The sequence below is a fragment of the Peromyscus maniculatus genome, chromosome 4 (assembly GCF_049852395.1).
Source record: "Peromyscus maniculatus bairdii isolate BWxNUB_F1_BW_parent chromosome 4, HU_Pman_BW_mat_3.1, whole genome shotgun sequence".
In the NCBI taxonomy this organism is placed as follows: domain Eukaryota; kingdom Metazoa; phylum Chordata; class Mammalia; order Rodentia; family Cricetidae; genus Peromyscus; species Peromyscus maniculatus.
The window spans coordinates 46,813,506-46,838,249 of NC_134855.1; the positions used below are offsets into that span (position 1 = coordinate 46,813,506).

The 24,744-nt window shown below is 41.1% G+C and overlaps 2 protein-coding genes across 3 annotated transcripts in view; one reads left to right on the forward strand and one right to left on the reverse strand.

Moving 5' to 3' along the window:
• The first annotated feature begins 202 nt into the window (after positions 1-202).
• On the forward strand, positions 203-9,787 carry G6pc2 (glucose-6-phosphatase catalytic subunit 2). 2 transcript variants are annotated; one of them, XM_042275424.2, is made up of 6 exons: positions 203-531; positions 1,553-1,753; positions 2,290-2,399; positions 4,719-4,830; positions 7,545-7,660; positions 8,298-9,787. In XM_042275424.2, exons 1-6 carry the CDS (start codon positions 518-520, stop codon positions 8,807-8,809), a joined length of 1,065 nt encoding a protein of 354 aa, XP_042131358.1. In that variant the 5' UTR covers positions 203-517; the 3' UTR covers positions 8,810-9,787. The 2 variants fall into 2 exon arrangements, with proteins under 2 accessions (XP_042131358.1, XP_015843034.2); XM_015987548.3 differs by lacking the exon at positions 203-531 and having other exon boundaries at positions 1,297-1,753.
• A 9,789-nt stretch (positions 9,788-19,576) lies between these two features.
• Abcb11 (ATP binding cassette subfamily B member 11) overlaps positions 19,577-24,744 on the reverse strand; it is a 90,700-nt gene continuing 85,532 nt past the window's right edge. Inside the window, exons 27-28 of the mRNA XM_015987591.3 lie at positions 23,988-24,134; positions 19,577-23,159 (exon numbers count right to left, since the gene is read on the reverse strand). Of these exons, the coding sequence (XP_015843077.1) occupies positions 22,959-23,159; positions 23,988-24,134 (348 nt within the window). The 3' untranslated portion in view covers positions 19,577-22,958. The remainder of the gene's footprint in view (positions 23,160-23,987; positions 24,135-24,744) is intronic.

Sequence of the window (24,744 nt, forward strand, 5' to 3'; positions counted from 1 at the left end):
GAGAGGAAGATCTGTGATTGGTATGTAAAATGAATTAAAAAAAATTTTTTTAAATAACAAAAAAAGAATAATTCTACTAAATCAATGTATGTTAGACACAGGCCAGTCCTTCCCCCACCCCATTTTCCTCTTATCAAAAGAACTATGCTCACTGTAAAGTGCCCCCAAACATTTTAATGGCCAGTCAATCCATTTCTTCCAGGGGAGGCAACAGAGGTCAGCGAGGTACCCATAGGGACAGCCTGTCCATAACACTGATCCTGTAGAATGATGGGATAGCTCTAGATGATCCGATCGTCACAGCAACAGCTGTAGCCAGTGAAGACGGTTTTTGGCAGAGGAGACTGATTCACAAAGACCACTGAATGGAGGGATGAGTAGCGCATTGCTGGCCACACCTTCAGCGCCTGGAAGGGTTTAGTGGACCCCCTCACCAGCCCCACTAGACAGAAACAGAACCGCACCCTGCCTCGGTCTCCATGCCGCGCTCCACGCTGCACTCTCTTCACCCCAGTTTATGCGTTTGTTTGGGTGCGTCTCGTTTACTTCTAACGTGCAATTTTCAACGAACCAAATGGTTGAAAGTCCCTGATGGGTGGGAAGCCCTCGGTGGTCGATTTCTATCTGTGTCACAAGCTGTGTTCCAAACCTCGCAACTGTATTCTCTCGTCAGTTAAAAGCAATGTAGAGCCGGGGAGACGGCTCGGTAGTAAGTGTTTGCTCCACAAGCCTGATTGTCTGGGTTCACGCCCTAGGACCCTCGGTGAATAATATGCCGTGCCATGTGTGCACCCATAGACAGACACACAGACATACATAACATTGTAATAATAGTAATAGTTTAGTCTTAACACATTTCTATTACCCAAGGAAGTCTGCTTTTTTTTTTTTTTTTTTTTTTGGCCTCACAATCAAACATGTAAACAACACATTTCCCCCGAGTTCATGTACCCCTGTAGCCTCTTCTTTGTTCCATACATATCCTGTCATCTTAGATTGTGAAGACCTACCCAATCATTTTTTCAAACCTATCATCAGAAATTAATCTGTTGAATTATAAAAATTTTCAAATAGAAAGTTCACCCTTCCATTTTCCCGAAAGATGTAGTAGAACAGCCAGAAAGCCAGTCTATCTGAAATTAAAATGCACAGCTTTGAGGCTTATTTGACACGGAATAATTATTTATGTAGTCTGCTAGCCAAGCATAGAGATTGCTAATGTCTGCCCTTGAGGGAAATGAACTGTGTGAAAAATTTCAAGCAAACACGATCCAGCTGCTCACAGAAAAGAAGGAGGCAGAAGTCCACTGTGCTTCCCTCCAAATGGCCCGGATCAGCACGTACTGCACCTTTTCCACCAATTAAAGTCACAAACAGATGAACTTTTCGGGGGAGGAGGACCATCATGCCCTCTCCACAGATGGTCAGCATCACATGTAATGGCTCAGCACATCACAAGGGTGCCATATAAAGATGGGCGGACCCAGAGCTCCGCAGTTCCAGTGGCTTCAGGTTTAGACCCGCATCTTCTCATGATGGATTTCCTTCACAGGAGTGGAGTGCTCATTATTCAGCATCTACAGAGAGACTACAGGGCTTACTACGATTTTCTAAACTTTATGTCCGATGTTGGAGACCCCCGGAATATCTTTTCTGTCTACTTCCCACTTTGGTTTCAACTGAATCAGACCGTTGGAACCAAGATGATATGGGTGGCCGTCATAGGGGACTGGTTCAATCTTATATTCAAGTGGTAAGATTACTGATTTGTTTGATTTTTCCTAAAATGTATTCTTACACTTGTAATTTTAGCTCAACGATCAAGTTCCAGGCACATGTAGTTTGACTTGGAATATACTTCAAACAAATTGGTTACTTTGAAACACCAGGATTCATAAGTAGAACTTACAAAAAGTATAGAAATATTTACTTTGACTGAATTATAAGTGATTCCAAAACCCAGTAACACATATACTATGATTAGCCAAGAAGTTACAGTACAGTGGTGAAATTGATGATTCTAAGGACATTTTGAGAGTCCCACTCTAAGCACCCAAAAGCACCCACAGGACTTCCCTGTTTATGGGAGACAAGGGTGCCCAAACTCCAGATACTACCATCCTCTGTGCTGATAGCTATATAATAAACCCAAGTTATTTCAGGGTGTTTAAATTATGAGCTTTTCCCCTTGACTCTTTACTTGAGTCATTTTTTATAAGAATCACGAGTCTCCACTTAGTTAACTGTTGTATATAAGTACATGTGAAATTCGTATGCATTTAATTACAGGATATTATTTGGGCATCGTCCTTACTGGTGGATCCAAGAAACTCAGATTTACCCAAATCACTCAAGCCCATGTCTTGAACAATTTCCTACTACATGTGAAACAGGCCCAGGTAAGCAATTAAAGAAACCTCACTTCATGGATGCTATTCTAAGTCTTTATGCATGATTAGCATCCTGTAATCATATGATATCTAGGATCTCAAAGAAAATATCACCAGTGGGGATGCTTAGCATTTATTGTAAAAATTGCTAATGAGGGAGGAAAGAATTTTATGAATAGTCAAATTCTATATTGTTATTTATGAAAGATTATGTGGGGAGAATACTTCCCAAATAATTTTATACTTGGGTATTTACTTTTTGAAGTAATGGTTTGGTATGAAAATTAATGAAAAAACAGTAAGTAAAACAAAGTCCCAAAGAACTACATTAAGAGTCTAGAAATGGCTGGATATGGTAGCATATACCTTCAATCCCAGAACTCAGGAGACAGAGGCAAGTGAATCTCTGTGAGTTCGATGCCAGCCTGGTCTACAGAGTGAGTTCCAGGACAGCCAGGGCTTTGTTCTGTTACACAGAGAAACCCTGTCTAGAAGAACCAAATCAAACCAAAAAAAAAAAAAAAAAAAAGTCTAGAAATGTTGATTTGTCTGCTGTTCAGTGGCTTCATGGCTACAGGTCTTCCGAGAATCTCATGAATGAGGGAAAGACATGTTTTATAAGAAAGATGAGGACTTCTAGTATTCCTGTAGCCAGTACACAGTGTCTCTACCTTTTTTTTTTTTTTTCCTTTTTTGCTCTTGACTGTGCAGCATGTTAGCAGGCTTCTTAGGCTGTTTTTAACTTACAAGAGTCTGTATTAAGTATGACATCTATATGTAGAAGTTGAATTTAAGAGAGTAAAATGTTTATATATGTCATATGTATATAATATACGTTGCCTTAGCTTTTGTGAAAGTGTTGTATTGTGCCATATCATAGTTTGTTGAACAGCATAAAATTCTTGCCATTGGACAGTCCTTTGAAACAAACCCTAAATGCATGAGCTCCTAATGAATTTCTGAATATCTTCCTTTGTTCTCATAAAAGCATATATATGATATATAATGCTATATTATATATTATATATAATAATAATATATTACAGCATTTTTAATATCATAATTAATTCTTTAGCTATCTGGCTGCTCCAACTGTATGCCCCATTAGCCAAGGATTAAATGTATTTCATATTTGTGTATATTTGTGTATTCAATATGTGATGAGTAGGTAGACGGATTGATGGATAGCTTTTGGGGTGACTAAAATGCTCTTTTCCTTTATCCTAAAACTTCCTGGCATCTCTTTCTTTCTTTTCACAGGATATGGGGTGAGAGAAAAAGAATTCCTACAGAGAAAAATGGGTGCATCTATGTTTAACAACAAAAAAAAGTGCCTGGTGCTTTGTTTTTCCAAGATAGTTTGGTATTTAACCCGAGCGGCTTTCTGCTGGGTGAAAAGTTATGTCCGGCACCTAAGTAAAATGGTTAAAAGTAAAACTAGCAGTGTAGGAAAGGCATCCGTTCTGGTAATAAGGTGTTTTCTGTCAAGATTCACACCCCCCTTTAGTGTCTGTGTGGAGTGGATTCTCCATTGTTTAGCAAAGATTCTCAGTGCAATGGACACAATATGCACATTCTGGTTTCGGCGTACACACCACAGTTGTTTGTAAGTCAATCGGTAAACCACAGCAGACCAACGATAGTCTGATAGCTGAAGGAAAATAAATCGACTCAAGATCCAGTAGAAGTACTTTAATTGTCTTGTCAATTTTGAAAACAACATACGAAGAATGAATAAGATTGTGTTAGATTTGAGTGCAACTGGCCATGTTCTTAGTTATACTTGGATGTGTTGATTTGCAGCATTCAGTCCCCTTGAAAATCTGGAGGAGGGAGAGAGTTCATACGTAAAGCACTTTCATTAAAGAAAGTTAAGGTAGAATTACACAAAGTTATGGCTGATTGTGTATGTTGTAAGTTCATGTCAGGACTTCTCATGGCCCTCTTATATCCATGTTATGTGGAATTGTCTGGAGAAGTCACATTCCCTATACTTGACACAGCAATTTTTAACTCTAACAATTATTGTCCATATAATGGTCAAGTGTGGGCTACTCTAGGGACCAAGAGGAAAAATCTGTCATTTCTAGCAATTTTCTTTCTGTTCCTTCCTTTTGTTAAAGAAAAAAAAAAGTTTTTGAAATGGTGAATTTGAGTCTCAAATTGACTCAAGCTTTATCTACTTCTATACAGTATATATTAACCCATAACCAACGAGGCTTCTATTTTATCTTATTTTATTGAAATTTTCATGGGAAATATGACGTCCTGTTGTTTCATTCCTGATACCTAGTTAACCACTTTTTGAACAAACAATGCTCATTACAGGAAGTCCATCTGGTCACGCAATGGGCTCATCGTGTGTCTGGTATGTCATGGTAACAGCTGCCCTGAGCTTCACCGTCAGCCAGCTGGAGAAGTCCTCTGTCACTCTGCACAGGTCAGCTTGCTCCGGCTTCTGTAGCATTAACCAGACAGTATTGAATATGTGAAGTCCTTTCCAAATATTCATTTTAATACATTTTTAGTCATTCAGTGAAATGTGCTTATTTTATTCTTTCACAGCCCATGTAGCAGAATGAGTGGGAAATGAATATTCTGCTTTAAGATAATGTCCTAATTAGCTCACAGCTATTACCACTTTTATAATTGAGTTGGAAATGTTTATCTGATTAATGACTTGTTAAATACGCCTTTGGGACTCTGAAATTCAATTATTATTTTGATGCTTCCTAAACAAGTCATCTAAAATTGCACAAGGAAACATTTTTGCATGCATGTTCTCTTGCCTTAAGATTAACTTAAAATTTTAAGAATCATCGCTGCTCTTGAATGCATTGATTTATCTAGTGAAATTATGCTTCCTACTTTGAACACTCAGTGCTTTTAAGATCACTAAAATATATTCTAGCTGTTAAAATCTGTGCAGTCTTTTTAATTAAAACATTCTAGAGGCAAAATTAAGTTCGCATGTTAGATTTACTGCCAACAGATTTCTTAATGTGTAGACCCATATAGAACTTTAAGATAACATACCATTGTAGAAATTGGCCTTTTTCTTCTGTTCTCCTTCTGAAATTCTTTGTGATCAAAGCAATCGCAAACACCACTTTAGTCATAAATTGTACAGTTTTGATTAGAAGAAGAAACATACAAGGGAAATCAAATATTAAAATCCACCCATTAAAAAAACTGTATTGGGTACCAGGAATGTTACGTTGTTGACAAGTAGACCAAAATTTAGTTATAGAAAGAAAATGTGTCAACCTTTTTAAAAAATCTGGCATACAACCATTACCAGTATATAAAATTTCTTCTAAAATGAAGAATTATTCTACTTCTAAAGAGTAGTGCTGAATAATGTAAGAAATAAGTCGATGTGGGTCATTCTTCCCTCAAATTAACCATCCTAGAAAAATATGTTTGTTCTAACAAATATTCCTATTCCTTTTTGACATTTGTAATGGCAATATTTTCTTCATCTATAAAAATTTAATGGGGGGGGGGGCTGAAGAGATGAAGAGATGAAGGGCCCAGTAGTTAAAAGCACTGCTGATTTTGCAAGGGACCCAGGTTTGGTTCCCAGAACCCACACGATGACTCACAACCATCCATAAAAGCAGTTCCAAAGGATCTGACATCCTCTTCTGGCCTCTAGGGGCACCAGAGACATACACATGGTACTTTATACGTACATGCAGGCAAAACATTCATACACATAAAATAAAAATAAATTAAATCTTTAAAAGAAAATGTAGTGAGTGCCTACACTTTACCTTGACATTTTCAAATACTTGTTAATTCTTCTTCCCTTTGGAGAAACACTTGGTACCTCTTCTTTGACAGACTCATTTCTTCTTTTTAATCTTTCATCTTGCTATAACTAAAGTTTGGTCTAGTTGTAAACAATAAGCCATTTGATGATGCCTGGCACTAAATACAGCTTTCTTTTAATTGTTTGGATTTTACTATTCTACACTGTTTTTTTCTGAACATTTCTGTTTCTAATTGAATGTATATGGTATATCTTCTTGGTTTTTTATTTTTCTATATATCATACAATGATCAGGGCCCCTGAGAGTCTGTGAGATTACACACAGTGACGCCATGGGCTCAGTGGAACATTCACAAGCTTTTCATCTAAATGGACGCTGCCTCTCCAGTGTTTTCTTTAAACAAAGAAAAGCTGAGAGTGCAGGGCAGAGAGGAAGCACAAATGACAGGGGACAAAACTCTATATGGTTTATCCTTGATTATTCTGGACATTAATAACACCCCCCCCCCCGCCCCCCACACACATACCTGAACCATCCTTGTTCCTTTTCCCTTATTTCAAGGTCATCAAAATGCCTTCCTCTTTAAGAATAATATTTATAATAATTCTTGAGAATTTCATACAATGTATCTTGATATAAATCTCCTCTCATCCAGCTTCTTCCAGATCCACCCCTACCTCCTTAGCAACCCAATTTGGGTCTCTGTCTCTCTCTGTCTGTCTCTTAAACTCATCAAGAGCAAACTGTGTTACTCAACTATTCTTGGGTGTGGAGCCTGACTGGAGCATGGTGGACCTACCAGATGTCACACTCTTAAAAAATAACCTAACTCTCCCCCTCTCCATGGCTACCAAATGCCAGTAGCTCCTCTGTTGGAGTGGGACTTCATGCCCACATCCCTTTCCCCCATGTTAGAAGTTTGACTACACGCCTTCCTTTTAAACATGTATTAAAGTCTTAGGAGATAGCACTGAGGAATGTGAGGTCCTGTGCTAAAGCTTTTGAATCCTATGGAAGACGTGAAGGCTTGTTGAAAAAGAGACTCCCAAAAAAAAAAAAAAAAAAAAAGCCGGGCGGTGGTGGCGCACGCCTTTAATCCCAGCACTCGGGAGGCAGAGGCAGGCGGATCTTTGTGAGTTCGAGGCCAGCCTGGGCTACCAAGTGAGTTCCAGGAAAGGCGCAAAGCTACACAGAGAAACCCTGTCTCGAAAAACCAAAAAAAAAAAAAAAAAAAAAAAAAAAAAGAAAAAGAGACTCTAGAATTGTGTTATGTCATATCTGGAAGATTCCTGTAAGGACTATCAGGTGTCACACACCTAATTTTATAGGTGTTATATTTTCTTTGCTATTCACACTTGTGTCTATTCTTCCATCACAGACTGGCCTGGTCCTTCCTTTGGAGTGTTTTCTGGTTGATTCAAATCAGCGTCTGCATCTCCAGAGTATTCATAGCAACACATTTCCCTCATCAGGTCATTCTTGGAGTCATTGGTGGTAAGTATAGTCTTTTATATTTAGTTGGTAACACCTTTGCTTTGTTTGGTGCACTGTGGTGTCAGATGCGCCCTGGTCATCAGTTTTCTGGTGTCAGAGGTAGTTCTATCAAGCCACTAACACAAATGTTACCATTGGGGGCTTAGGTGATTTAATCTCTCTCCGCTGAGCCTCTGTGCACATGCTGACACAGTCTCTCTCACGGGTAGAATGGATAACTACATGGTGAGATGGGCTTTGCTGAGAGGTGTAACTGAAGTCCATCTTCCAAGCCATCTCGTCATGTACCGTGCTTTGGGGGGACTTCATAACAACCCTGCAACCCACAGCCAAGACACTCTGAGTTATCTAAGTTCTTATTGCGTGGCTTAACTTCACTTAGTGGCTGCTTCGTATTGCTTAGAGGTCTGCCTGTAAAATGGGTTGTCATTCAATGCTACTGACTTCTAACTGATCCATCTTGGCCGTGTAGGTAGTGGAAAGACTATAGGACTATCCTGTTTTCAATTAATGTCTGAAAACACTTTAGGAAATTGTTAGAACCTGGGTGTCTAAAGCCCTCCCCAGTGCAGAGGGGAGAGATTTCTGAAGGGCTCAGGGTCACACACTCATGGCAGTATCTCTTTGCAATCCCTAGGGATGCTAGTAGCAGAGGCCTTTGAACACACTCCAGGAATCCACATGGCCAGCTTGAATATGTACCTGAAGACCAACATCTTCCTCTTCCTATTTGCACTTGGCTTTTACCTGCTTCTCAGACTGCTTGACATTGACCTGCTGTGGTCTGTGCCTATAGCCAAAAAGTGGTGTGCCAACCCAGACTGGATCCACATGGACAGCACGCCTTTTGCTGGACTTGTGAGAAACCTCGGGGTTCTCTTTGGCTTGGGTTTTGCCATCAACTCAAAAATGTTCCTTGTGAGCTGCCGGGGAGAAAATGGCTGCAGGCCGAGCTTCCGGTTGCTCTGTGCGGTGACCTCACTGGCCACATTACAACTTTATCACTTCATCAAGATCCCAACTCACACGGAACCTTTATTTTACCTGTTGTCTTTCTGTAAAAGTGCATCCATCCCACTGACTGTGGTGGCTCTAATCCCTTATGGTGTCCATATGTTAATGAGAGCCAGGGAGAAGAAGATTAAATAGAGCAGCGGTGCCTGCAGCGCTCTGGACTCCCAGGATCACCTACTGCCTGCATTCCTCAGTAGAACCACACAGCAGAGATGCTGGAAACATCTCTGCGGAGGTCACAACATGGTGGCTACAGGTCCCGCCCCACCCACAGACATCGACTTAGTCTGTTTTCCCAGTGGCATTTAAAATAACAGTATTTGACCAGAAATAATCACATCCATTTTTTCTTGACAAACCTGACAATATGGAATCACCCATGTAGACAATTGACAGGGACTGAATTCTGACTGTCCTAGTAAGCATGATGACTCCCCCCGCCCCCCCCAGTATATATCATACTCGGTAGCATTCCATAGACCCTCCAGTATCTGATGCCTCTATCATGTAAAGACCTAGTTGCTTCTGGCTCCCATGGGCCTTCTAGAGGTGTCCACAGTCAAATCCTATCTCCTCGTGTGTCAGATAAAGAAACGGAGGTCCATTCAGATCAAGCAGCTTGCATGTAATGATGTCGTGTTCGAACCGGAGTTAGAACCCAAGACTTCTGATACATATCTCTATGACCATGATTTATTTCTTTATTTTGAAGAAATTTTAAAAAGTCGGCAAGAGCAGATAGATGTATTTAGAGTCCATGATTGCCGTACAAGAGTCCTATACATCTATTTGACTTAGGTCCAGAATAGTCTTTTCCAGGCCAGCAATGACTGTGTATGTGACACACAAGAGTAGCCAGAGCAAATGAGCAGAGCAAGCGCCTGCCTCTGTTAACTCTTACCTGCTGCTCTCTGTTTCGTGGTAGTGCCTCTTAATGTTTCAATGAACCCCGCTGAAGGCTAGCCCCTGGATTGCTATCTACCGGAAAAGCCTCCTTTCTTTGTTGTGGCATCCCATATTTTACTTCTAGGAGCCCAGTCTTTCAAAATCAGGAAGATCAAATTCTTCTACCTCAGAAAAACTGTTAAATACTTGCACAGTGGCTCATTTGGACTGATCTCTGTGCTTTACTTTAGAAAGTTAATTATGGGCTAGTAATATTATACTGACCCTAAGCAATATTTTTTTTTCTTCCTCATTGAATTCTAGACTTTAAGTTGATGAACTATGACTTTCTGATCAAGTTCAAAGATTGTGAGTCTGTCTTTGCTACATGTTGACAGCCTGTGGTCTCCTACAGCATACTCTGCAACTCTTCTCAAGGGTGTTATACATGAATTACTTCAGGTGATGATATATTAAATAGGTCATCAATATGTATGAAAACACACCAGTTGAAGGGAAGGTTATTTGATAATAATCATGGAAAATAGCATCTCTAACACCTAATAATTGGCTGTTTTCCAAGTGCATTTATAGAAAATGTACTGTTGGTTTTACAAGACAGATTAACTAGCGTCCTTTTTTAAAAGGCAATTGATTCCTTAGGGGGGGAAAACCCCAGGGCAAAAGAAGCTTTTACTTGAGAATAAATCCACCTGGTGTTGATTGGGGAACTGGGGAGAAAGAAGCAGGAGAGAGTTGTTTTTGTTCATTTCTTCCGCATTCCTTGCCACTGTCCCTGCACGAGGCTACCCTAGTACCATAGTCCTCATTGCGTTTTGTCTGCCCCGCCACATCTTCTGCAAATGGAAGAGGGCTGCTTCCCTCTGAGCCTTCTTTTGAAGTTTCCTGTAGAGTCAGGACTGTTCTTCTTGAATCCTCCATCCCAGCACACTCGGAGCTGCTCTCACCTGGGCCTGGGGGCCTGGGGCAGCAATAGGCAGGGCATTCCCTGTGGGTTCCCAGAGAGGAGCTTTCTCCAGCTACCCTACGCATCTACGTCATCTACGCAGCTGTCTGCTAGATGACGGGTGATGCTCAGAGGGGAAATGGGATGCGGCACGGCTTATTTTCAATAATTAATCTCCAACAACTCGACCCCTGTCTACCATGAAGCCTTTGAGTTCCCCAGTGAGGAGATTTCTTTCCTTTCCATCTAGTTGAAATCTCTTGGAGGAATCCATATGGAGGCAATTTGCTTTTGTGATTGAAATTGCTTAGGCAGCAAGAAGAACAGCTCTGCACAGCCTTGGAGAAAATGCCTGATTTTAATCATGATGGAGAAGACTTCGGATTTCAATTTATTCACAAGAAATAAGCAAAAATTGAGCTCACTTGACTCACCATATCCATCTATTCACAGTGTCTACACATCTGCATATTCAAGAGAAAAATGTCAGTATCATGAGCTGTCACATGATACAATCTAGACAAGTGGCTTAAGAAGCTGTCCCAATCAAACATGCATTTGAGGAGAAGTGCAAGAGAATTTATCATTGTTAAAAGTAGCTACCAAGGAGAGTGTTTAGTCACTTTCTTTTGATAGGCTATTGACTGGGCTTCTCCCTTAGAAGGTCAAGTTGGTGCCATCGCTGTGGGCATGTCCCTACAACAGAAGGCTTACAAACGTCATAAGACATTCTTGAAATTCAAGACTCTTAAGTTTTTACAGGTCCAAAATTTTAACATAAAATTTGAGACTAAATGGAGACACACAAAAAACTCTTGGTAAAAAAAGTAAAAAAAAAATCATTTAAAAAGTTTTGATTCATTAAATATCTTCAAACTACTTTCCCCAGAAGTTTTTAATTGAATTTTTTAGAATGATAAAGGTATTTGCTTCTGTATAATATTGTAGTTACTGGCTCATGTGGCTACTAAGCTCTTAAAACGCAGGTAATACAACCGAGGAAGGTTATTGTCTTAGTTAGGGTTTCTATTGCTACAGTGAAACACCATGACCAAAAACAAGTTGGGGAGAAAAGGGTTTGTTCAGTTTACACTTCATATTGCTTTTCATCATTGAAGGAAGTCAGGACAGGAACTCAAAAAGGGCAGGATCCTAGAAGCAGGAGCTGATGCAGAAGCCATGGAGAGGTGCTGCTTACTGGCTTGTTCCTCATGGATTGTTCAGTTTGCTTTCTTATAGAACCTAGGAGCACCAGCCCAGGGATGGCACCACCCACAATGGGCTGGGCCCTCTCCCATCAATCACTAATTAAGAAAATGCATTACAGCCAGATCTTATGGAGGCATTTTCTCAACTAAGGTTCTCACCTTTCAGATAACTCTAGTTTGTGTGTCAAGTTGACGTAAGAACAGCTAACAGATATTATAGAATGTTATTCATAGTTAATTTAAATGTGTGTCTAGTACCTACCGAAGTGGGTATTACAAGTCCAACTCCACAGTGCTTTTCCTTGAAAACAAAGCAAAACAAAATTCATATTGTCTCCTGCCACACCAACTCCAGTGTCGTCCGTGTGACATGAACAATTATGTCAATAATAGCGGACGGGAGATACGTGTCCCACGGGACTAAGCTCCCTGGAGGTCCCTGGCAGAGTACCCGTGTTATGTCTCGTTCTCGAAGGAGACGTGCTTCAGAGATCATGAGCTCCCTGGGCTATGGGTTCTGTATAACTGCTTTTCTGATAATGTTCTAATTAATCTATAAAACACAGCCAAAATTAATGAATGCTTGGGTTGTGAACTATGGAGGAAAGGGGAAGCTGGACATGGACCTTATTTAGATATAACAGAATGAACTATTTCTTAAAGACCTCAAGCCTCAAGCCGCTAGATAATAGAAAGTATAATAGTTCAGGCACTTCTAGGGAATGAACACTCACCCACTAGGAATCCCAACTAAAATGATTTATGACAGAAAACATTATCTCATAGGAGGCAGATAGTAGGCCCCTCTGTTGAGGAAGTTCAGCATGGAAAACTTAAGGACTACAGCAGAACCCTTTCCCCTTACAGGTGTAAAAGTACAAGTGTCCATATTCCAGCAGGTAAAAAGGTTTTATATTAGAAGAGATATATGGTAAAGAACTGAAGAAAGACTTAGGGAGGATCTGCAGCATCCAAATTGGCTAAATGGGTCATGAGAACCAGAAAAGTAAAAATGAATAATAAACTAGCGAGCGGCTGAGATAAAGATGAAGGACACAGCTACAAGAAGCCTACACAAGTCTAGGGACTGTACTAAGTTTAAAAAACACAGACTGCTCTTTGGGTCATAAAGTTCTTGTGAGTGAAGGGATATGTCTAGCACCGATTAATAACTGTGTGCTTGATGTTTTTTAAAGATGATGTAATTGAATTATTGCCAAGCTCTTGTTGTTCCCTGTATGACTTGATAGTTTTCTTTTCTGTATATAAACTACTGATTTGCAGAAGTAAAATTGCAGCAGATTCAAACCACTTTTGAGTGTGTTTGTTGTCTGTCTGTCAGTCGCCGAATCCTTGCCTTCCTGACTACCCAAGCCCTGATTTTCCTACGGTCGTGGTACTCCCGGTGGGCCAGTCCGTGGCAGTCTCCTATTCCCAAACTACATTAAGGTGAGGTAGGGAATCTGTAGCAGGTTAATATTGGGCTCTGCAGCATTTTCCAGATGTATCTCTGCAGAGGCTCCACTCCATTCTCGCTGACTCCATCCTGTGAGCTTTGGCATCCTTGGTCTCCCTGAACTCAGCTTTGTCATTGAGGAGCCTGGCTTCATCCTCCCTGCACCTTGTCTTGGGAACCTAATGGCAACAAAACTATGTGTTTTACCCATAATTCATGGCCATATTCTGGATAACTGGAGTACCTTCTGACCAAGTTTTCCTAGTTTAGCATACATTTATGTCTGATACCAGTGCTTATATGGTCATTCAGAAACTGTTTCCAAAAGCTCTCCAGGTATCCAGTTGCCCTGAAGACTTTGCCCTGGTTCATAATCTTGGTCTCTTTGTAAATTGTAGGGAGCATTTTTGAATAAATACCTGAATCTAATGTTGCTAAGCAACTAAGGAGCCATTCCTAAGCATCCCCTTATCTTTAATGTGCCATCTGATGTTTCCCCCATGAAGGTCGGGTGATGCTACTTTATCAATGCTTTAAAGTCCTCTTCCTGTTTCCTTGAAATGAACTCGAGTGGTAGAAAGATCCAGAAGCAACTCCAGTGGCAACTCATGAGAAAATTCTAAGAATAAATGCTTCATTTTGGGCTCTGCAAAGGACAAATGCAGTTTATGTCAAATGTGAGGCTGGTTTGTGAAGAGTACTAATTACTGTCTCTGCTGTCCTTTGATGAAGATCACAATAATAATTTAAAAGGAACCACGACTCATTTCTTTAGACAGCAGAGAAGTGAGCTCCCTAAAGTAGGGAGAAAACTCTGATTGGGGTTGTAAAGGTTAGCGCAAAACCAATTAATTCTGTTCTGTTACAAATTTTGAATTTCTTAGGATCTTTTCTTTTCCTCCAACATTTTGCCACGTGATTTCTGAAGCTAGTCTGCCTTGAGTTCAATGACTGTTGCTTCCTCCGAGAGGCTGCCAGGACAGGCCTGGGAAATGAAAGAAAGTGGTGGTTGGGGTCCTGCTGGCTTAGGTTTGTGGCACAACCCAGGGGTTACATTGACTGCCAAAACCCAGCATCTCATTAACGGTGCTGGGCCAGATGAGGGCTGAACCCCTTCCCTGGGATCATCTGGGAACCACGTAGGAAGAGCAGGAGACATGTGTACCTGAGAAAGAGCCCGCCCCGAATGAAAGGCACGGTCCCTCTCCCAGCTCTTATCTACTGTAGCACACATTTGGCTCAGTCACATTCTGACTCTCATTCTGACTCTCGTTCTAAAATCGACTTTCCAAGCCCCGGGCTTTGTTTTGTAAACAGTGTTGCCCAGGCTGTCTTCCATGACCAGGCATCCTGCTTTTACTGGATGCTGTTTTACCCACCACTGCCTGTGACAGATGCTGACATCTCTAAGTTTAGCAATTCTACAGTAAAAACATGTAGTCCTTGAGATACTTTTTCTTCACAATTACTCCTAGCTCTGCCATTAAACTTTTGGATGGACGAAAGAGTAGCGGAGCTGTCAATGCTTTCTTATCCAAAGACTGTGTTGACTTAACAAGGAGACGCAAGTATTCTGCCTGTCCTGGGGTGTTACCGCGCATCTTATTCTCTTAGTTTTCATGTGGTCATGCCTTTCCCATCCTGGCCAACCAGGAGGCACAGTTATAGCTCAATTTGTGTATACCAGACAGCATTAGAATGCAGTGGGTAGATGCCAGCAAATTCAAAGGCAGTAAATGTACAAAGGACTTCATGGAGTTTATCAGTCATCACTTTGGACAAGCACCATCAGTCTTACATTCCAGTGTAGCTCTACACTGTCATTCTGAGGCCATTTAAAAGGTAGTGTAAGTTTACTAAATATTTTTAAAAAATTTTTATTCTTTGAGAACTTCATATGATGTATTATCATACTTCTTAGTTATTTTTCTCTTGCTTTGAAGAGACACTATGACCAAAGCAATGTATGAAATAAAGCATTTAATTTAGGGGCTCATGGTTCCAGAGGGCAAGAGTCTGTGGCCATCATGATGGGGAGTGTGGCAGCAGGCAGACAGACATAGTACTGGAGCAGTAGCTGAGAACTTATATCTGATCCCACAGGGGGAGAGAGAGAGAGAGAGAGAGAGAGAGAGAGAGAGAGAGAGAGAGAGAGAGAGAGAGAGAGAGAACATCCTAACTGGGAATGGTTTAGGCTTTGGATACTTCAAAGCCCACCCCCAGTAATATACCTCCAACAAGGCCACGCCCAATCCTCCCCAATCACGTCCACTTCAACTTCAGAGCAAGCATTCAAATTTGAGCCTATATTCACACCTCCCCCAAGCTCTTCCAGATCTACCCCTACCTGCCTTCACCTTCTGCTCTGGCTTCCGCAATGATGGCCTATAACCTGCAACTCAAATAAACCCTCTTCCAACCCCGAGTCATTTCTGGTTACTGGTTTATACAAAGACAGGAAACAAACTAGGGCATTGAGTGAGTCCGGTTTGTATGACCCTGTATTCCTGAGTATGAGGAGCCTGGTCAACTCACCAGGGGCCACGGCCTTAAAGAAAAGTGACTCTCCCTCACTCAGAAGGAATAAACTGTCCATAGAGCCCCAGCTGTGGACGGGAGGACTATGAACCACACCCCATTCTCCTCCATGCTGGAATGACTGGTTTGATCATGTGTAGACAACTACGCCTGCTGCAAGCTCATGAATACAGTTCAGAAAACAGCTTTTTGCCCCAATCCTCCTCAACCTCTGGCTCTTCCAGTCCATCCACCTCTTCTTCCTCTGTGGTCCCTGGGCTTTGGGAGAGGGGCAGTTGGCTATAGATGTCCCATTTGTGGCTGGGCATTCTACAGTCACTGGTTCTCTTTGAGCAGTTGTGAGTTTCTACATTAACCACCATCCACCACACCAAGAAACTTCTCTGACGAAGTCTGAGAAGTACACTTATCTACGGATAGAGAGGTATGAATTGAGAAGGCGATTTGATACATCATCCATTAAGCGGAATAATAATTTCCTAAAGCCTTAACTAAGGTGTGGAGTATAGCACAGTCTAAGATTGGAAAGTTCATTCCAGCTGTGACCCGGGTTCACATTCAACCAAATATGATATTCTCTGGCTCCCTATATTAGTCACTTCTCGTCACTGCCACCAAAAGCCCAACGAGAACCAACTTAAGGGAGGAAAGACTTACTTTGCCTCCTGGTTTGAGGGGACACAGTGCGTCTCTGTGGGGAAGGCGTGACAGCACATGGATCCATGGTGGCAAGAGCTGGTGGCAGCTGCTTGCTTACGTTTCCATGAATCAAGAAGCCGTGTGGTGACAGGAAATGCTTATCAACTTTAAGGACCACCCCTACTCATCACCCACTTTCACCAGCCAGAGCCTGTCTGTTAAAGGTTTTATAGCCACCCCCCACAACACCCCAAAAATCTACAAACTGAGCTTATGAGGGACATTTTAGATTCAAACTGTAATGCTTCCTCAAATTCCTCTTTTGTTTGCTCTAGTGAAGCACTGTGCTGGTGGAAGACTTATAGGGATATTGTTGCCATTTCTCTATAAAATGGAGCAAGAAAGATGATAGGAAAGGCTGTGGCAAATGTGTTTCATAGACACTGTTTTAATTTTTCTTAAAGAAATGAACAAGGCTATCAATTCTTAAAAGGGCCATAATCTGATTTGAAATTTGCTCGCTCTTTTGTTAAATAATTTTGGATCTATAAAATGCATTTTGGTCTTTAAAACATTCTATACCAATTAAAATTCAAGTTTTATGGCTATGAAAGGAAATACATGAAGATGTGAAATAATTCAACTGATATAATGAGGCAAAATTATTAACATGAGAATATTCATAGACTTCATGCCCACTGATTGTTCTTATAATTAAATTACCAATTCCATTCTTCCTCAACACCTTAAGATGGAAATTCTTGCTAGAAGAGCAAGATACTTAGCAGATATAAAAAAAATACTAGGATGAGTGAAAGGGAACTTTTTTGTGAGGTTGGAGATGTTTGCTGGGTAAGGAAAATGACTCTGTTTGAACTAATATTTTCATAAGTTTACAGATTATGCATCTCTCAACCAACTGGTTATCCAGTATCAAATGATCAGCCCTGGAAACTGACATGCAAGTAACAATATACAGACTATGCAAGGTACATTTATGTATTTAGGAATATATACAAATATAAACTTGTGTATGTAGCAACAATTATTGAGAAAAAACACCAAAAATTTGAAAGCGATATGGAGGGTTTGGATGGAGGAAAAAGAGGAGGGAAATGATGTAATTATTTTAATTAAAAAATATAAAGATAAAGTAATATTTTAATTTTTCAAGCTGTTGAAAAGCGCTTCCTGAATGTAACAAAACTCTATCAGTTAATGTTATGACACCAAGGCATTTGAGAATGACCATGAAAAAGAAATATTAGAAAACAATCTCAAAAACTGTTCAAAGGGCCGGGTGGTGGTGGTGGTGCACGCCTTTAATCCCAGCACTCGGGAGGCGTGAGGAGACAGGAGCTAAAGCAGCTCAGCTGAGACCCTTTCGGGTGAGGACTCAGAGGACTTCATTCAGAGGATTCGTGGAGTTGGTGAGGTAATATGTAGTGGCTGTGGCTTGCTCTGCTTTTCTGATCTTTCAGCTTTCACCCTGATATCTGGCTCTGGGTTTTTTATTATAAGACCATTTAAGATTCAAACAACATAGATGTTCCCAGTGTAAGCCCAATACACTTAATGAGGGATAGAGAATATAACCATCATAGTTCCAACATGTCATATGAAGTACCTAATTAACAACTTCCTTTATTTAAAGCAGGGGAGGTGAAATATTTTGGAAAAGCCACTAAAATAAGCTACAGGAACATCCACCATCCTTTCCACAATAGTAACTTACAAGCAGATGAGCTGGTTCCTCCTTTAAATTAGTAACTTTGAGATCATTCTAAAAGCCAGACATGATAGCACATGCTAGTCATCCCAGCACTTGGAGATTACGGCAGGAGAAACTGAGTTCTAGGTAATCTGAGATATATAGACCATTCTGGGCTAGACTTAGTTAAATAACAAGAACCTGCCTCCAAAAACAAAAAAAAAAACAAACAAACAAAAAAAAGCAAAAATCATTTTAGAACACCTCTCAATATAAAGGTCATATCTGAGGGTCATTTAAGCATAGTATAGCTTAGTTTTCCATATACTTATTTTTCAATATTCTCATAAATAAGAACCTGTTTTAAAGTTGTGTTTATTCACAATCAACAACCACAACAAACTATTCCAGGGCCTTATGCAAGCAAAATGTGCCTTTTTGTCTTTTATCAAGGTGGTTGAGGAAAGGAGCCAAGGCTGGTGACCAGTTAGGGGAAAGAGGAACCAGGCTTTGTCTTTTTTCCTCTGCTACCATAGTGTGCCATAGTCTTTGTCCAAAAGACCACGGTGTGGCTGCTTGCATCCAGGCAAGAAGGGAAACGGCTGTTTTCCCTGTCCAGGCTTTATTTAGGAAGGAAAAGCCCCCACAGAGCCTAGTGTCTGTGTTTCATAAGCCTGCCAGGATCACCTGACCGCTAGCTGCATGAGATTCTGAAAAGGTAAAGAAATTCCAGCCCTTGTAATAGAGAAAACAAAGGGAAACAGTGTAGCCAATCAACAGCACCTGCCATGATGGCTTCCTATATATAAAAACAACAAATAAAACTTCCATTGTGCCTGTCCGCTGCAGCCTGCTAATTTCACACTAACATACTGAAATTGTAAAGGCAAGGTATACTCTCTCAATTACAAAATGCGTTACAGTCATGTTGAAGTGATTATTAGAATTTTCAACTTTCATGAAAGTTTAAGACCTTGCTTATCTTTACTTTGAGTCTGTACTTCGTATAATAGAACTCCGTACTCCCAGCGAATGAACACAAAGGGGTATTTTTGTACATTTTCCCCCTTTTTGTATTCTTCCATGGTAATTATTGGGACTCTTGTTTCATCTTGAGTGCACATTTTTCTTTTTCTGTAGAGGTTCTGTTGTTCTTAGATTTATCTCTTTGTGTCTGAGAGTAGGAATTGCAACTGAATTATAGAGAGGAGAAAACTGTCGATTCACCAGCTGGCTGTGCATCCCTCTTTTCTTTTATAAGGCACATTTCGTCCTAACTCTGATTTATTGGGTTGAGGAGCTACATCCCAGCAGCTACCCATGCCAATCACGTACACCCTGATTACTAATTATGAGCCTTAGGATACTATACAACTCACTAATGAGCACATTTTAATGCTGGCCAGTGCTAATTAGATGATAATCATGTGCATTATTTTATTTACAGTCTATCCATTTAAATTAATTGGGCATTTAATTGAACACAGTTTGAAAGAAATTGCAATTGAGTTTAGTTGTTTATTGAAGTTCCTTTCACTCGTCATCTCAGATGCAGGTGAGATTATTCACTTGCTCTTGAAATTCAGAAAAATACAAATGAACATAATGCCTATTTTACAATGGTGCCTGTGTGTATGCAAATTGCTCTCTAAGTATGCGAGGAAACAGCAATGAAATTTGCAGTTCTTTTAAAATTCTCTACTGACATCTTTCTGTGGCCTGATTACAGAGAGATTTGCATGCATAAGAAATATATAATCAACCAAACCCTTAGGTAAATGAATGAGATTAGACCCAAAGCCAGCCCTGTGAAAATGTTCTGACCATTTCTTCTTTTTTTAAAAAGGTAAATAGCTTTAAAAACTATATTTATGTATTTACTGTGCATATGTGTCTGTCTGTCTCTCTCCCTCTGTGTGTGTGTGCACACATACACATGAATGCCTTTGTGCACACATGCATGCACCATGGTATGTGTATGTGGGTCAAAGGACAACTTGTAGGAGTCTGTTATGGTTCTCTTCTTCCACTATGTGGGGCCTGAAGATCAAACTCAGGTCATCAGCTTGGCAGCAAGTGACTTCACCCACTGAGCCACCTCACAGATCTGCCGATATTTAACACAGAAATGTGAAATTTAGCTCTTGACTAATATATGACAAAATACTCTTAACTGAAATCCCATGCCTTTTTCTCTACTAGGACACAATATCAAATATTCCAGGCCCCCCATTTCTAAATGAATACTCCCATTGCCAAAGATGCGTGTTTGCATGCAGCTCTAAATTCATGGTCTCCTGTCGCTGAGATGCTTTATTCTATGTGCACGCAGAGCAGATGCAGAGCAATTAAAGTTGACAGAGCTTTGGACGAAGAATCAGGGGATCAGTTGTATCCGTCAGGCTTCTGTTGCTGCGATAAACACCACAACCAGAAGCGACTTGTCCGGTCAGTCCGCTCCCTCTCATCAATTACTTAGAATTACTTTATTTAACAGGACAACTTCATTCATTCCTCTTGCACACCCCACAGATGCCTTCCCAGGAAACAGGCAACCTCCCAGAAAACACCCCAGCCTCCTCTCTGGAAACCTAAACAAGTGAGTTGTAGTCTTCCTTATTCAAGAGTTGAGGAGGGGCCCGTGTTTACTACAGGGCTTAGTTCCTTGCAGTCACTTATCCTGAAACATACTTGTCCGGGTTCTTTTCCATAACTCGAGGCGTTCCTCCACCCTCTGCCTCCCCGGCGTGGCACTTTCAGCAATTCTGACCTTTCAGGTTAACCTGCTAACCCACCTTTGCGGTTATGTGCCAGGAAATACCAAATGACAAATAACAGCAGCGACAATAATCGTCCACTTCAAAACATCCCAGCTCAGTCTTCCTCTCTCTGCAGATGTTCATTGGGGGCACGGGCAGATGAAATTACAAGCAGGATGGACTTGGGAGGAAGATGGAAGAGAGGAGGTGTTGCCATGACAGGATGGCCCAGGCCTTGAGCTGTCCTGCTATTTAATTTTTCATTTCTTTATCATGAGCTGTTTTCTACATATTTAATGTGTGTGTATGTATAATGTATTCATGTGTGTGTGCATGCATGTGAGTGTCGTGCATGTGAGTGTCATGCATGTGCGTGCGTGCGTGCGTGCGTGTGTGTGTGTGTGTGTGTGTGTGTGTAGTCATTTTCATAGACCCCTATTTTTATTTGAATAGACGGAACTGTCTTGTCTCACCTCAGTGTTTTCCTAAGCTCTGCTTGGTCTCTTACCTGTCACTTCCTTTCCCCTGGTGCTCTGTTGTGGTAGCTTTTGCTTTACGTGTTAAAGTGTATCCTACTGATCCTAGCCTGTCTGTGTCCTCCTGAGAGAGAGACACACACTGAACAGCCAGAGAAGAGCAGCCTCAGTGGCAGCATGTTGTTGGACTTCAGGGTAGGGTGGTGGGTGGACAGGGAATTTTCCTTGCTGTCTCCCTAGCACCAGACCATAGACCTTTCATTTTTTTATACTGACCAATTGCTCCAGCCAGAGAGTAATTCTTTGATGCCCTGCCAGACAGGGCAGCTGCACGATTTTCTGTTCATCTGAAATCTCCTACCTAGTCCCTCATCTCTTGCAGATGACTCACCCCTTCAGCTGTAGTTTATGTCCCTGCACTCAAGCCTGCCTGTGGGCAAGGGAGGCAGGAGCTGGTGTTCGTGTGGAACTAACTGGACAAGGACTGTCAGCCTGCTTCACAGAATTTACACAGGTTTTCAGCCTGTGTAAGAAGTCTAACTTTGGGCTCATCTGTCTCTCTGCCTCCTCCTTCCAGAAGGAACCTTAAAATTTTTTATCCTAGCCTTTCCCAGGGGCCTGTGGTAGGCAAGTGCCTCCAGGCTTTGCCCAGCTAACAGATGACATGTCAGTTTTCTCTCGTCTTTGAAATCCATTGTCACAAATTTAGCTCACACATTTTTTTTCTTTCCTGGCATGATTTTGAAATTTTCTTTATTGCTGAGGCTACATGCCTTCTTTGATACCATAAGAAGTGGTGTTTAGTGGTATTCTGAAGAAAATGACAAACGTGGATGTTTCTCTACAATGTTTAACTAGATTATTATGTAACAACTTCGGAAGCTGGTGCATTTCCACTCCATGACTAGGACTTCATAGGAATAAGGGACATCGGGCGATACAGGGCCAGGGAATGAAGAGTAGACGTCCGGGAAGACAGTCCTGCTCCACACTGGCAGATCCAGCTGTGGTGTGTGATGACACCAACACCCTGAGTCTCCAGTCTAGGTCAGTACACCTGACGGGTAACCTCTTCTATTCCTTAGCTCACTTTTGCCCTCCCTCCCCCAGCCTGAGAGATTCCAGAATGTGAAAGTGCTCCTTTCTGTACCCACGGGATCAGAGGTAAATGGATTTGCTTCCCTATAGAAAACAAATAAACCTTAATCAAGAAATACCAATAGCCTTATGTCCTCTGTTCTTGACCTTGATCTGTTTCCAACAACTGTTGAGTGCGGATCACTCAGCAGGCTCAGTGCACAAGGAGCTTTCACAAGTCAAAAGCTAGTTCTCTGTCCCAGAGGAGGACTCCATGTCCTCTCACTAAGTCCTGATGATGACAACGATCAGCTCCCACCCAGAGCATCACTGGTAGTAGGTGAGTGGCTGCCTGACCTTGGATTTTCACTCACTCTGACCCTAGGTTCTCTCTTTTCTACATAGACATTTCAAACTGAATTATTACTGAAGGTCACTCGAAATTAGCTTAGATCCCAGTGCATGATGATATCTGTAAAACATTAATGATTCTCTGTAGAAGTACCACAACCTGCAGCCCTCCTGGACTTGATCCATTATTATCTGTGTGTGAGGGTCCTGAGTCGGGTCAACTGAGGGGGGCTCCGGTGCTGACCAGCTTGTAGTATGCTCCCTTCTGGGCCATCAGTTCTTCATGGGTCCCTTTTTCAACCACCACCCCTTGTGACATGACGGCGATGATGTCTGAGTTCTGGATGGTAGACAAGCGATGGGCAATGACAATACAGGTCCGACCCTCTCTGGCTTTGTCCAGAGCAACCTGCACAGTCTACAAAAAGAAGATGGAGAGTCAATGCAAAGACACAGGGTTGTTCCCCGTCCACTACTGTGAGGGTCCATCTCAAATACCACCTGAGCAACAGCTCTGTGCTTAGGGGTGACCCCAAAGACTGAGCACTAAGGGGGAGTAAGCAAATGGCTGTACAGACAATGCATCTATGCTTTATTTAAATTGCAGCCCACGCACTGAGAAAGTTCAGTGAAGCAAGAATGAGCTAAATACTATGTCATTGTGTGATTTTACAATACTGAAATGTCCAATTTACTAAGATAAAACCAAAGAGCAAAGCATGGGGCAGTTAATGGTTTCTGACACTCCCTTCATGGAGGACACTTGAGTGCATTCCAAAGTAGAATCTCTATTTTAAAGATGTAGATCATAAACTCTGAATTCACAGTTGTTCTTCTCTCAGCTACATGTTCTACTATGGAAACTCCACATGGCTACCACCTCCTTTTAGGTGTTGTGTACAGCCTACTTACTCTGTCACATAATTTAAAAACTATAAAAATATGTTATGTTTCACAGATTACATAAATTGTTTCAATTTATGTAAGAAAACTGCCTTTGGAAAAAAATGTCATTTAACCTAAAGTACCTTATAGAACAATTATTTTAAAGTACAGTTCTTTTTAATGGCAATAGCCCTGTTAGACTGTTATTTATAAATTACTAGTTTTTGCTTCCAAAGAAAAATATTGTCAGTTTCTGCCACAAATGAATAAGACAACTGAAAATAGTGTCATTTTATGTGTACACATTTTCCAGCAAAGACTCATCTCTAGTGACCTAAGAGTTAAGAAAACTAACACGTACCTTTTCACTTTCTGTATCTAGGGCAGATGTGGCTTCATCTAGTAGCAAGATTTTAGGATCTCGGACAATGGCCCGAGCAATAGCAATGCGCTGTTTCTCCCCTCGAGACAGCTGAGAGCCCTGGCTCCCAACATTAGTTTCATATTTCTAGAAAAAAAAAAAAGAACATAGCAAGTTTGAAAACTAGAGGACACTGCCATTTCTCCTGTGCGGTTTGGAGCCCACATCAATGACTCTTCTGTGAGTTTAATTTTTTCCTTATTTTTTTTTTGAACTTAGAAACAGTGAATGAACGTAATGAAATATATAAAATCTAGCTAGAAATATTAAATATATGAAGTTTGGGCTGGAAAATGAGAGGAGTGATTCCCGTCTCTTTGTTTCTTTAAGGTTATACTTTTGATCTCTTGCTATGTCCAGCTAAGATTCCACATAGGAGATCTTCTTTGGTTTGAGATTCTCTGATTTCTAGACTTTCATCCAAAGATCTTTTGCAAGATAGGCTAATCCCAGCGACAGAGAAGCCCTTAAAGGCTTTCTGGTTGACTCCTTCCCTTGGGAGAGCATTCTGGGACACAGGCCTTGGTTGGAAGTTAGACTCTGTTGCTTACTAGCCTAGTGAACATCAACAACTTGTTTAAATGTCTTTGAGCCACAAACTCACCTGCAAAATGCAGGGTTAGGGCCTCGCATACGTGTGTGCTGTGAACTTTTTATGAAATTAGGAAAGAAAATGTCTAGCTAGATGCCCAGCATG

What these genes read in the sequence shown, in the direction of transcription:
- G6pc2 (XM_015987548.3), top strand. Translation starts at nt 1,440, where the DNA reads ATGGCTCAGCACATCACAAGGGTGCCATATAAAGATGGGCGGACCCAG. An exon ending in TACATGTGAAACAGGCCCAG is followed by an intron (nt 2,400 to 4,718) that starts GTAAGCAATTAA and finishes TGCTCATTACAG; the next exon opens with GAAGTCCATCTGGTCACGCA. An exon ending in CATTCTTGGAGTCATTGGTG is followed by an intron (nt 7,661 to 8,297) that starts GTAAGTATAGTC and finishes TGCAATCCCTAG; the next exon opens with GGATGCTAGTAGCAGAGGCC.